This window comes from Rana temporaria, chromosome 2 (assembly GCF_905171775.1).
Source record: "Rana temporaria chromosome 2, aRanTem1.1, whole genome shotgun sequence".
Classification (NCBI taxonomy): Eukaryota; Metazoa; Chordata; class Amphibia; order Anura; family Ranidae; genus Rana; species Rana temporaria.
In genome coordinates this window covers 392,097,638-392,111,206 of record NC_053490.1, presented here as the reverse complement: position 1 = coordinate 392,111,206, position 13,569 = coordinate 392,097,638, and the positions used below count along the sequence as shown (strand labels likewise).

The window sequence follows — 13,569 nt, the reverse complement described above, 5'->3', positions numbered from 1 at the left end:
GCCAAAGCTCTCCTCCCGTTTTCCCGATGGGAAAACCTCTCGTGTGTACATGGGGAAAGTTACCGAGCAGGTTCTCGGTTTTCCCGGCAGGCTTTATACCGCCGGGAATACCGGTCATGTGTACAGGGCTTTACTGTACAGGTCTGTTATGAGCAAAATGTGTTTGCATGACTCAGTAGCTGTTGATAGAGAAGAGGACACAAGGCTTACATGCTTGGGAATGATGGATTTGCAGCAGATTAAATAAAAGCAGTGCTGTGACTCAGCTACTGGCAAGGATAAGATAAGCAGAGCTGATCTACCAATCAAATCCACACTCGCATACATATCCATGGGTGGCTAGACTAAAAACTGTGGGTGCTGCTCAGTGTGCGACTAGCATTTCCAATTATTTTTGATTATAGCATGACACATTTGTAATCTACTCAATGTTCTCATAAAAAATAAATAAATAAAAAAACACACAGAAAAAGAATCAAAACACTTTAATTCAAATATACAAAAATGGACATTATTTGAGGTACATTATAAAAGAAATTCCTTACATACTTAAACTAGATCAGGGTGTGTTTTTCTCCCTTCATGGGAATCAGAAGGACCTGCAATTCGTTTATAAGGTAGCATTACTGTGACTTTGCAGGATGAGATGTATGTAAATGTAAGGGCAATGATATTGCTGCATACTGTCTCCGTCTGGGCCCATGAGAGAAAAAACAAGTGCAGGTATGGCTATACGTCACAATTACAAATACGAATGCTAAAATAACGCAAACATCCCTTTCACACATTTACATTACAGCATACATACAGAGGCACAGTGCAGACATTGGCATAACACAATAACCTTATTGTGCTTGTGTATGGATGTTTTTTGTGGTGCCGATTCATAAAAAACTGAAGAAAGAAAAGCTTGTGTGTTACGGCTGGCAACCAGTTAGATGTGTACTTACAACCGGTATTAGAAAGAATAGTTTGTAAACTCTTTGCTTGCTGTGGAAAAGCCATCACTTTTCTTTCTGCAGTTTTTTTTTTTTTTAATTAGTCCTACTCCACCTTAAATCTGAACCTGTGTTTTGCCTATGTAGGGCAACTATGGAGTTGTGATGTGCATTAATGAATATTATGGTAAGGCAGCTCATTAATAATGAATGGGCTGAAAAAAAAATGAATGGGCTGCCAATGCACCCTTATGTGGTAAAAATCATTGTTTTTAATAGCACAATGCAGTGCTGTACATTGCAGCATGCTACAGCACAAGTGCATTGAATTGCGTTGGAGTGGTATTCAAAATGAACGACAGTACCACACAGTAACGCAAATTATGTATAATAATGAGCATATTGCCATACCACAAATGGGCCCTAAATCCAGCTCTCCCAGTAGTTTGCACTTGTCTCCCCCTCCTGCCACTGTGACTGGAATAGCCCTATGTAAGCTCCACATCATCACTTAGAGCTTACACAAGGCTAATGACATTATCCAAACCTACATGTGACAGTGGGTGGCCAGTCACCAAGCAGCAGCACTGTCACATGGGAGGAAGGGGAGTGCGTCATATGCTCCCCAAACCCAGAAGAACTAAGCGTTTCTTTTTGCTCCCTGAGCAGCCAGTGGAGCTATAAGAAGAGGTGTATAAGCTGCTGTTAGGACTGGCCTTAAAAGAGAAGTATGGCAAAAGATTTTTTGGCCATTCTTATATTATGGGTTACAGGAGTGCACTTACTTGTGCTTTCCTGTGACCCAGAATCTGCTGACAGTAGGCTTTAGATCGTGACAGATCTACTCCAGGCTCTGGAGGGATCCCATCCATATTGTTGGGATAAACCCAGCTGCCTGATTTGACAGCTGGCTCTGACTCTCATAGTGCAGCTGAGAGCCGAAGCCAGCTGCACCCACCCCCCTCTACAGCCCAGCACTCCAGTGAGCACTGGCGGGGCAGAGCAGAAAGTGGTGACTGACAGTTACTGCTCTCCACTCAGAGCTGACCAAGAACTGAGCAATCAGCAATCGTGGGATTGCTCAGTTCCTGGGCTTAGAGCCAGCGGGGGACAGCTGCAGCATCACACCTATGCTTAAGTGAGTACATATGTTTGTTTTTTTAGTAACTCCAAATTTCTCCTTTGATGTCAACCTCCATAGGTAAAGCACAGTTTCACTTTGAGGAATAAAACATTTGTACATGTTGCCTATTGCACCAGATTCTACAAACGAACAAATAGTTGGAATCTGCTTGGCTGCTGTAAGCAACAAGAACACTTCTCCTAGAGCACTTTTCCAACTCGAGGCCCAATTTTTCTACACTGACACTGCCAGCCTGTCCTGCACATGCATCACAGTTACTTACTGTACATCCCCAGTTGCATGCAAGAGTGTTATTACTTTTCTCTATTACAGATATTGGGTATTCTCAGTGTTTTGTACCCTTCAGTGGCCAAAGAGGCGGCTCTAGGCTTTATGAGGCCTTAGGCAAAACTTAGACATGAGGCCCCACAAAAATTCAGGCCCTTGCTGTCCCGCACCTGCTGCCACCAGACCGGATGCTGCATGACGAGGCCACGCGGGATCCCAGCAGGGGTAGGGTGAGCCGCCAGCGCCATAATCAGTGTTTGATTAAAGGCAAATTAAGCAGCCGTGAGGCTCCTGTGAATACAAGGCCGTAGGCGACCGCCTAATTTGCCTAATTAGAGAGCCGCCTCTGAGTGGCCAACACACACTTCGCAGGGCACAGAAAAAACTAAATGGGCCCCATTATGTGCTCATCACAGCTACACCGTGTCTGCATGAAACTGTTTCTTGGTACTGTGTAGTCCAGCAGTCCACACTGCTTTCCTCCTATAAATTAAACACCACTCATTATCCCATATGCAACAGATGTGCTTTTGCTGGCAATAACAGCTTTAGACACATCTCTTCCAGTGCAAACAGACCTGCTCATGTGCCACCAGAACAGTTCGACAACCCCATACTGTGCTCTGTTATCTCTGCTTATTCCACCTCCCTTGCTAAAAGCTCAGGCTTTCCACTACATTGGACTAAAGTGCCCTCTTACAGCACAGGACATATGGTGCCTGGTATCCTCATAAATTAGAATTAGGTACTGACTGGTTCCTAGATGTTCTTGTTTTCTATCCCTTGTAACATACTATTACATAATGGCTACAGAGCACTCCATGCTAATCTCCCCTTCATACAATTTAATGTCTATCAAAATAACAATACATGGATAGAAATGAACATTCTGAATGTGTAAACATGTGCTATTGCTGTCTGCTTGTATTTAATACTGAAATTGTTTCCTGAAATATCCTTTGACATTGTTTCAAGAGTGACTTCATGTTGTCACCTGCAAATATACAAGAACCATTAAGGCTACATATTCAACCTGTGATCCAAATTATACATTAGTAGGTTTGCACATTGTGATTTAAAAACAAAAGAGGAAGTACATAAAATAATTCCAATAAAAGCTGCCCAGTGCTGAACAAAATTTCCTCCCCGAAGGCATAGCCATCTTCAGTGCTCCAGTTTTGTGCCGTCCAGATGTGACTTTAGTGTTGTAGTATTCCATGATATGTGAACACCCAGAATCACTTTCAAGACTGCAGTGCGTATTTTCTATGATGTAGAAACTATTAAGGGTATTACTAAAAGAGAATTCTATTGACATTGGAAGTGTGGCTTATAATAATTAAGATGTTTTTTTTTCTAGTGCAGGTTAAAAGCTAACACCTGGTTATTAGCTATCGGTAATACCTTTCACTTTTTTTTTTTTTACTTAATTCTTTTTGTTTACAGAATTCTCACATCAGCAAATATTTCTTATACCTGGGCTTATTTATTAAAGCAGAGCATTCTCTTTACTATAGTAAATGATTAAATATAAAAAGTTGAAAGGAGTTACTGCCATTTGCATATTGCTCAAATGCTTTAATAAGGGAGCCCACATGTATTTGAAGCTAGCTGGAAAATGATAGCTGGACTTTTTAAGCATGCAATTATCCCCTAATGACCCTCATAGGTAGAGTAATCCTTTTAACAATAAAATGAATCCTGAGAACGACAAACAAAAATTCAAAATTCCCCCTCCATAATAATCGAATCAGAGTGGTCATTACCAAGTGGTTCTTCTTATAACCTGCAATACTGGAATTTAGAGGTTTGTGTTCATGTTCAGAGACAACCATTTTAACTAAACTATGCTCCATTGATCAGTGCTTCGAATCCAGGCAGTTGTGGTACTCTTGGCACAGAGGTGTTATTGAGATAATTGGCCAGTCCATGAAAACGGATGTCATGTTAATATTTAGTTGTTGTGTGCAACCAGTTCAGATATCTTTGAACAGCGCCACTGTGTTTTGGTGCATTAAGGCATTCTGACCACTGATCTGGGTTAATAGTAGGAAACTAAACTGAGACAGAGAAGACATATATGGAGGGATTTGACTATGGAGGATGTATAATGAAGGAAGAATCATGGAGAGGTTTAGCCAGGCCTATGAAACAAAAAAAACAAAACAGAAAGAGTTAGTGAGAGACATCTTATTAAACATTCTAAATAAAGGGCAGGTTCACATTTACTCATGTTTCCAAAATAGTTATCCATGCACTTCAATGTCCCCAATATATTAAAATGACGTGCTCTTTTCCCCATTCAAATGCACACCCTCTTCAGCTACTGACACCATTGTCCTCCCCAATCTGTCTTGCAGATGGCAAGATGCACCCAGCCCCAGAAATCCATATAAGAGCACTGCCAGCCTCCCACCCCATTCACAAATACCTAGTTCACTCTCTTCCGCAGCTCAGAATTTTTGCAAATACAGGAGAGTAGACTGTGTATGCATGAATGGAAAAAGAAAGCTGGGATTGCGCGTTCATGGGAATTTCCTGTGCCATCTGCAGGACTGATTTGTGGGAAAATGTAATATATTGTGACCCATTTTAATATATTGGGGACACTGTGGTGCATGAGGACCTTTTTGGTGGGTAATGGTAGACTTTCCCTTTAAACATTTTATCAGTCCACCAAAACGAAATATATTAGTTTCAGGTGTAAGCTGGTAGGTTAAATCAGCCTCACTTCCTATAAGGTCGGGTTCACACTCGTGCGACAAACGCTCCAACATTGGGAGCTCATGTCGCATGACATATGAAAATCAATGTTTTACTATGGGAGCAGTCTTAACTGGTGCGACACATGTCGGACTGACTTTGAAAATACTCCCTGTACTACTTTGGCCCGACTTTGATCCTACTTCAGCCCATTGAATATCATTGAAGTCGGATCAAAGTCGGAACGCCGTCTTGCATGCTTCGACTTTGGCATGCGGCTTGTGCTCTGCTGATCTTGAGGAGGAACTACGCCAAATAAAAAAAAAAACATGGGTTCCCCCTCTAAGAGCATACCAGGTGGTCTGGTATGGATTTAAAAATGGGAACCCGTACACCGAAAAAATGGCGTGGGGGTCCCCTCAAAATCCATACCAGACCCAAGGGCCTGGTATGGTCTTAGAGGGGGGACCCATGCCGTTTTTTTATTTAAAATTTGGTGTGGAGTTCCCCCTCAAGATTCATACCAAACACAGTGCTTGGCATTGGCAGGGATCCAAGTTGGATACCTGTTCATTGAAAGTCGGACATATGTCGGCTTCAAGTCGCAGGGCAAAGTCGGATCCAAAGTTGGAAGAGTGTAGTGTCGCACTAGTGTGAACCCGGCCTAAGTCCTGGTCCTGGATACTGCAACAGTGAGATCTGCCAGCCATAATTGCTGATTTACTGTGGGAGAAGTTTACTAAAGATGGTGCACACAGAATCTAGTACAGGTGTAACCAATCTGCTTCTAGGTTTTATTGTCAAAACTCAATTGAACAAGCTATTGTTAGAAGCGGATTGGTTCTGTGTGCATCAGTAAATCTCTCCCTCTGTGTCTATCTGGGTGTTCCCGACAAACTTTGCTTGTTCATGCTCCTCCTGTTGCAAACTCCCTAACTTAAGAAAAAGTCCAAAATAGAGAGCGAGGCACCCACACAAAGGCCACAGCATTAATGCAGATCAGTAAGTCAAGTTTAGATGTCTCACCTATGAAATCCGCCAGAGGTATAAGAAACTGGTGATTTAACACTGCAACATCTAACAATACCCAAATTGTCAGTTTTGGGTGGACTGTCCCTTTAATTAAACATGTTTTTACTTGGTACACATTACCCTTTGATTTAATACTGCAAATACTGCAGCAGGCATCACGAAGACAGATAACACAAATGTACACTTACTCCTGTCCTTATCTCAAATTACAAGAGGCAACTAATTAGAATTCATATTTACTTTCTCTTTTATGGTTCATTAATTTATGGACATAATTAGAGGAAGCCTATACATGTACAGCACCATATTTCTATATTACAGGTACATCTAGTAGCCTACATTTCCATTGTTGTGCCCTGATCTATCATTGATTATATTGCACAAGGGTGGGAATAAAGTGATTGTGTCATTATTTGTGCCATGATGAGACCATAAAGGCCTCATGCACACTGGACGTTAAAATGACGTGGCTTTGCAGTGAGTTTTTCAACTTTTTTCATCGTTTTTGCAATAGCGTTTTTTGGCGTTTATTAGCATGTTTATTCTTCAATGGATCAAAAACTTTAAAAACGCTGGTGCGCAATGTTTTTGAGCGTTTATCTACATTTATCAACCTTCGAGTGTTTTTATAGCTGAAAAATGTCTCTCAGAACCCACTAGTTATGTTTTTTGTTTTTTACTGCTCAAAAACGCCACTGCCCAAAACTGCTGATAACAGCCTATGTGTGCATGGACACATAGGATAACATGATGGAGAGTTTAATGACTGTAGAAAAAAACGTCTACAGCCAAAAACAGCTGTTGTAAAAATAAAAAATAAACGTCCAGTGTGCATGAGGCCTAACATATAAACACCTGTTAGCTCTACATATAACTTGCTACTGGAACAGCCCAATATACACAACTAGACATGTAATGAAACTGTGGAGATGCCTAAAGACTTTCTTAACGGAGTAATGTGGGGTGCTCTATGTGTCCCATCATGTTTTACAGCTCTGGCAATTGTCCACAACAACCAAATAATAATAGATTTTTTTTTTCGATTGTTGCAAGTTAGGAAGAATGTGAGTGGTTTCTATAGACATGGTGCAACATTAATATTAAAGTGCATATGTATAACTGAGTAGGCCCCTATAATTAAAACTTTTCTGCTAAAATACCTAAAGCTATAGTATCTATAGACATAGTATAAAGACCATTGTCCGACCAAACTTACATCGGAATTTCGACGGAATTCCATCGGAGTAAAAGAGAACATGTTCTCTAAGTAAACTCTCACGGAATTCCTCAGAAAAAAGTCAGATGGGGCATACACATGGTCGAAATTTCTGATGGAAAAAGTCCATCAGACTTTTTCCATCTGAAATTCCGATCGTGTGTACGGGGCTATAGACTATATAAGATATAGTATAAGACCAAAAAGTAAATAACAAGCCCACTACACTGTAAAGAGGATTATACATGTGTTTTATACTAAAGGGGTGAAATATGACATAAGTTTACATTACGGATAAAGAATGATAAAAAAATCATTTTTTTTTTGCTATAACTTAAATCAAAGACCCTGTGTAAAAATGTATGGGGTAAATATCCAACAGGTTCTTAAATACTGGAAGGTAGCTGACCCTCCTACACTTAAAGAGTGGACCAATCAGATGGGAGATACTTTGTGTATGGAAAGGTACAGTATCTCACAAAAGTGAGTACGACCCTCACATTTTTGTAAATATTTTATTATATCTTTTCATGTGACAACACTGAAGAAATTGCACATTGCTACAATGTAAAGTAGTGAGTGCACAGTTTGTATAACAGTGTAAATTTGCTGTCCCCTCAAAATAACTCAACACACAGCCATTAATGCCTAAACCGCTAGCAACAAAGGTGAGTACACCCCTAAGTGAAAATATCCAAATTGGGCCCAAAGTGTCAATATTTTGTGTGGCCACAATTATTTTCCAGCACTGCCTTCACCATCTTGGGCATGGGGTTCATCAGAGCTTCACAGGTTGCCACTGGAGTCCTCTTCCATGATGACATCACAGAGCTGGTGGATGTTCGAGACCTGCGCTTCTCCACCTTCCGTTTAAAGATGCCCCACAGATGCTCAATAGCGTTTAGGTCTGGAGACATGCATGGCCAGTCCATCGCCTTTACCTTCAGCTTCTTTAGCAAGGCAGTGGTCATCTTGGAGGTGTGTTTGGGGTCGTTATCATTTTGGATTACTGCCCTGTGGCCCAGTCTCCAAAAGGTGGAGATCATGCTGTGCTTCAGTATGTCACAGTACATGTTGGCATTCATGGTTCCCTAAATAAACTGTAGCTTCCCAGTGTCGGCAGCACTCATGCAGCCCCAGACCATGACACTCCCACCAACATGCTTGACTGTAGGCCATACACGGTTGTCTTTGTATTCCTCACCTGGTTGCTGCCACACTGGCTTGACCCCATCTGAACCAAATACGTTTATCTTATCTCATCAGACCACAGGACATGGTTCCAGTAATCCACGTCCTGAGTATGCTTGTCTTCAGCAAACTGTTTGCGGGCTTTCTAGTGCATCATCTTTAGAAGAGGCTTCCTTATGGGACGACAGCCATGCAAACCAATTTGATGCAGTGTGTGGTGTATGGTCTAAGCACTGACAGGCCACCCCTTCAACCTCTGCAGCAATGCTGGCATCACTCATATGTTTATTTCCCAAAGACAACCTCTGGACATGATACTGAGCACGTGCACTCAACTTCTTTGGTCGACCATGGCAAGGCCTGTTCTGAGTCGAACTTGTCCTGTTAAACCGCTGTATGGTCTTGGCCACCGTGCTGCAGCTCAGTTTCAGGGTCTTGGCAATCTTTTATAGCCTAGGCCATCTTTATGTAGAGCAACAATTCTTTTTTTCAGAACCTCAGAGAGTTCTTTGCCATGAGGTTCCATGTTGAACTTCCAGTGACCAGTATGAGAGAGTGAGAGCGATAACACCAAATTTAACACACCTGCTCCCCATTCACACCTGAGACCTTGTAAAGCCCTGTACACACGGTAGGACTTTTGGCCAACCAACTTCAAAATCTGCAAGTTTTCTAATTTGTCTGACTGTGTGTACGCTCCATCGGACCAACTTTTTCGGGTTTCATCCAACAATAAGTTGGGTCTGCAAACGGACCAACTTTTTGGCAACAAAAGTCCGATGGTGCTTTGTGTGACTGTGTGTACAGCAATCCAACCAACTTTTGGACAAAGTGCAAATACAAATGCTGAAAACCAATGTTAAAAGCAACAAACAATAGCAGAAGTTAACCAAAGGGTGGCGGTAAAGAGCAGAAAAGAGCAAAAAAAACCCTGTGATGTTAGGAAACTTTTAGAAAAGTTTGCAGAAAAGTCTGACTGTGTGTATGCTATGGGTGTGGCCGGACAAATCAATTAGGACAAAAATCCAAGGGAAATTTTGTTGGATGTCCTACCGTGTGTATGAGCCTTAACACTAACGAGTCACATGACGACGGGAAGGGAAAATGGCTAATTGGGCCCAATTTGGACATTTTCACTTAGGAATGTACTCACTTTTGTTGCCTGCGGTTTAGACATTAATGTGTTGAGTTATTTTGAACGGACAGCAAATTTACACTGTTATGCAAACTGTATACTCACTAGTTTACATTGTAGCAAAGTGTAATTTCTTCAGTGTTGTCACATGAAAAGATTTACATATTTACAAAAATGTGAGGGGTGTTCCCACACATTTGTGAGATACTGTATATCTTAAAACACAGGGGGCGTCCGCGCAAATTCATCAAATTCTGGGGCTCATGGCTAAATACCCCCAGGGCTTTCACTAGTAGACTTGGTTATGGAAAGATTGCTGTTGTAAAGCTATTGTGGAAGTGTCTCAACATAGTGAACCGGGTAACATTATACTGCATGACTTGGTGGGGTGCTTATGTTAGGCTCTGCAGGAGGATGTGCGCCTCTCTGTGTTGGGGTCTAGAACTGTGACATGTTTATGTTTGCCGTATGCTGTCTGACATCTGTAAACTTTTGTTGTGTGCCTTATGTTTCTCAAGAAACTTCTTCTTGAGATAAAAAAATTAAATAAAAATAAAATATTAATAAAAGTGTCCAACATGTAGTAATCACAAAACAAGGCCCTCGACACCGAAGCAAACAAGTGTAGATCAGTTAAGTAATGCATTACAAGGAGTAAAGGATGGAAGCCAGTCACCTTCTGCTATTGGGTCACCAGAGGTGGATCCTTAAAATGCTCTGCTCCCACATTATATAATTTGCATCGTTGGCCATGGAAAATGTGAGTTTTTTGTCATACTAGGTCAGTCTACTCATTCTTTCCTGCACTACAGTGTACTGTAACTGTGTGTCACTTTAAAAAAGGCCCTACCCTGTGATCTTTCCATTTACTTTTCCTTTACCAGTACGAAAGACATACAATGACATCGTACGATGAAGTGACTTAGTATGTGGCAGACATTAGTACTGTGACCCACTTGTACAGTGGCTGTAGCTGAAGGTGTGAGGTCTTCATGGGAGCCTGATATCCATAGGAATCATAGGAGCCAATGAAATCAACTGCAAAATAGAAATTCTGTTAGTTAAGTGCTTACAAAAATGTTGTTAAATCATTTAATATTATTAAATTATGATAAGTATTGCTAGTAGAGGCCTAGTGCGTGACAGAGCCTATACTAAATTACCAGTTGTATGTTAATTGCTTAGTGCTATGCTTAAAGGAAAACTCCAGTACTGTATTGAAGAAAAAAACTACCGTATTTATCGGCGTATAACACGCACTTTTTCCCCCTGAAAATCAGGGAAAAATCGTGGGTGCGTGTTATACGCCGACAGCATACCAAGGAGGAGAGAAGGGGGATATCTCCTGTTTACTAGGCTCTAACTCGGCTCTCACGTCACACACACACAGTCCCGCCTCCTTCACCAGCATTGGACCAGTGTTCTGTCTATCACAGGAGCTGGTCCAATGCCGACAGCGGACTGTGTGTGAATTAACAGGAGATGATGGATTGGTGATTTCCTGAAGTTCAGGCTGCTTTGATGACAGATAGTGAGGCTGCAGATAAGGTAAACAAAAATGGCACTGATGGAATGCAAATGGACCTTAATCAGGCTGCATTGGGGACATTGAACAGGCTGCATTGGGGATGGATAAGGCTGCATTGGGGACATTGATCAGGCTGCATTGGGGACATTGATCAGGCTGCATTGGGGACATTGATCAGGCTGCATTGTGGACATTGATCAGGCTGCATTGGGGACATTGATCAATCTGCAAATGGGCATTCATGGGCACTGACCTTTAATTTGCTTCAAGGTGGTTTATTAAAAAAGTAACTTTTTTTCCCTGAAATTTCCCTCTTAAATTGGGGTGCGTGTTATACGCCGGCACGTGTTATACGCCGATAAATATGGTATATAATATTTAACTGCTACACAAATCATTTTAAAATGTATTGCTATTATAAACTGTATTTCCATTTTAATTTTCTGTAGCTACAATCTGGCATAATTCATTTGAGAAGAATAAAAACATCTTGTGGCAGAGAAGTGTTCTAGGGGTCAGTACTGAAGTGAAGGGACGTATTGCTGTTTGACATTTATTTTTTTAAATATAACTAAAAGCAAACTTTTTTTTTTAGCTTTGGTTAGAATGGAAAGGGGTTATAATGGCTGCAGGTTTTTATTGCTGTCTGTGTCCCTGTTAGGGAAATGTCTATCTCTAATTGTCCTGATTATCAATGTAACTGTAATAAATACAAAATTTTAAGTTTGCACCAGGACAGAAGAGAAGTCTTCCAATGGGACACTTGTTCCTGTAACAACTGTCTAATGCCGCGTACATATGATCGGAATTTCCAATGAATTCCATCGGACTTTAGATATAGAACATGTTCTATATTTTTCCGATGGAATTCCGTCGGAATCCCGATGTGATTTGGCCAGGCAAAAGCCCTATCGTGTGTACGCGGCATAATACACTTTATTTTGAATCTGTAGGATAGGATGTGAAGCGAAATCCCTTAATCTTATTTAAGAAAAAAACTAAAAATGTATTTTGCCATAAATTAAGATTTGAGCTAATCACACACCAGCACATTTTTATATTTTATTAAACCAACAATAATCTGAACCTCCAGAATTATTTACAAGCAACTATAGCACCTGTCGTACAAAGAGCACATACTTAGATATAGGCAGCGATTGTACAGCTGTCCCTGGAATCCTAGTGATTTAAAATGCAGATTATTTTCACTTATTACAAGAGTGTCCAATCTTTTGACCTTTGTGGGCCACATTGAAAGAAAGGGAATTGTCTTGGGCCACACATAAACTACACTAACAATAAGGATAAATGATGAGCAGAAAAAGTCGGACAAATCACAAGTTAACGATCACTGATATAGATAATGTATCGATCTGAGTAATAAAACTAAAAAAAAAATTGTAATATTTTTTTTTACAAAAGTAAAAGAGGGCAACATAAAACTAGGGCAATATTTGACTCTGTTTTTGATAAACTGTTACATCCATATCTTGTTGGATGCATGTAATAGCAATTCATTCTCAATTCATTCTCAAGGTCCTCATCAGATATTTTGGTTCTAATTTTGCCGTTCATGTGCTCTATCTTTGAAAATAGTTAAAAGACACTGTAAAATTGTTGGGCCATATTCATAGCCATCTTACTTAGTATACTACTAAGTATAACAAATAAGTGTGGGGTGTGCTGGCTTAGTCAGTTCTCTACTTTGTACACAGAGTCATGTAAAGCATTACTTACAGCTGTCTTCTTCATCCATGAAAACTTTGCTGACGTAGCAGGCATAGACAAAACCGAACAGCTGTGTGTAGGAATATATGGAAGGGAAAAACAATATAATATACATATATTAGAAGACAAAATCTATAATGTATATTAAGAGTACATATTTTGTGCTGTTAATTTAACAGTTATATTAAAGTGCATTTGAATATGAATTTTAAAATGTTACCTGCTTGTTATCATTCCATGTTTTTATTATTGTGTTAGATACATAGATTTACAGATTCTTCCTCTATGGCTATCTAATATATGAGGCATTGACCCTACCTATTGAATTTACTATGCAAATGGTAACTAGATAACTAAATACTGTAGATGCCCCTAATACATAACATAAGCAGCTGATTTCATATTTCATATATTTCATCTGTATAGCTTTAAATAGGTTAGAGGGAAAATTATAAGTCAATGTTTTGGTGTTCTGCAGCTCATGTGTCCCAAGACTGTAATCCACCATATTGCTATACATAATTTTGGATTTAATTACTCTAATTAGGTGGCCTCTAATCACTGAAGAAAGCACTAAGGGCCAAATCCACAAAGACCCGGCGTAACGGCGAATTTCTAATTTAAGTTACACTGCCTTAAAATTTCTACCTAAGTGCCCGATCCACAAAGCACTTACCTAGAAATTTC

At 40.3% G+C, this 13,569-nt stretch overlaps 1 protein-coding gene across 1 annotated transcript; it reads right to left on the bottom strand.

Annotated features, from left to right (window-relative positions):
- Positions 1-470: 470 nt before the first annotated feature.
- Positions 471-12,952, bottom strand: LOC120927388 (sodium/potassium-transporting ATPase subunit beta-1-interacting protein 1; the record flags this gene model as incomplete). The annotated part of the gene is given in 3 exon segments (XM_040338026.1): positions 471-4,493; positions 10,583-10,664; positions 12,892-12,952. Coding segments are annotated over 3 exon segments (153 nt in total), but the record flags the coding sequence as incomplete, so codon positions are not given.
- Positions 12,953-13,569: the final 617 nt, after the last annotated feature.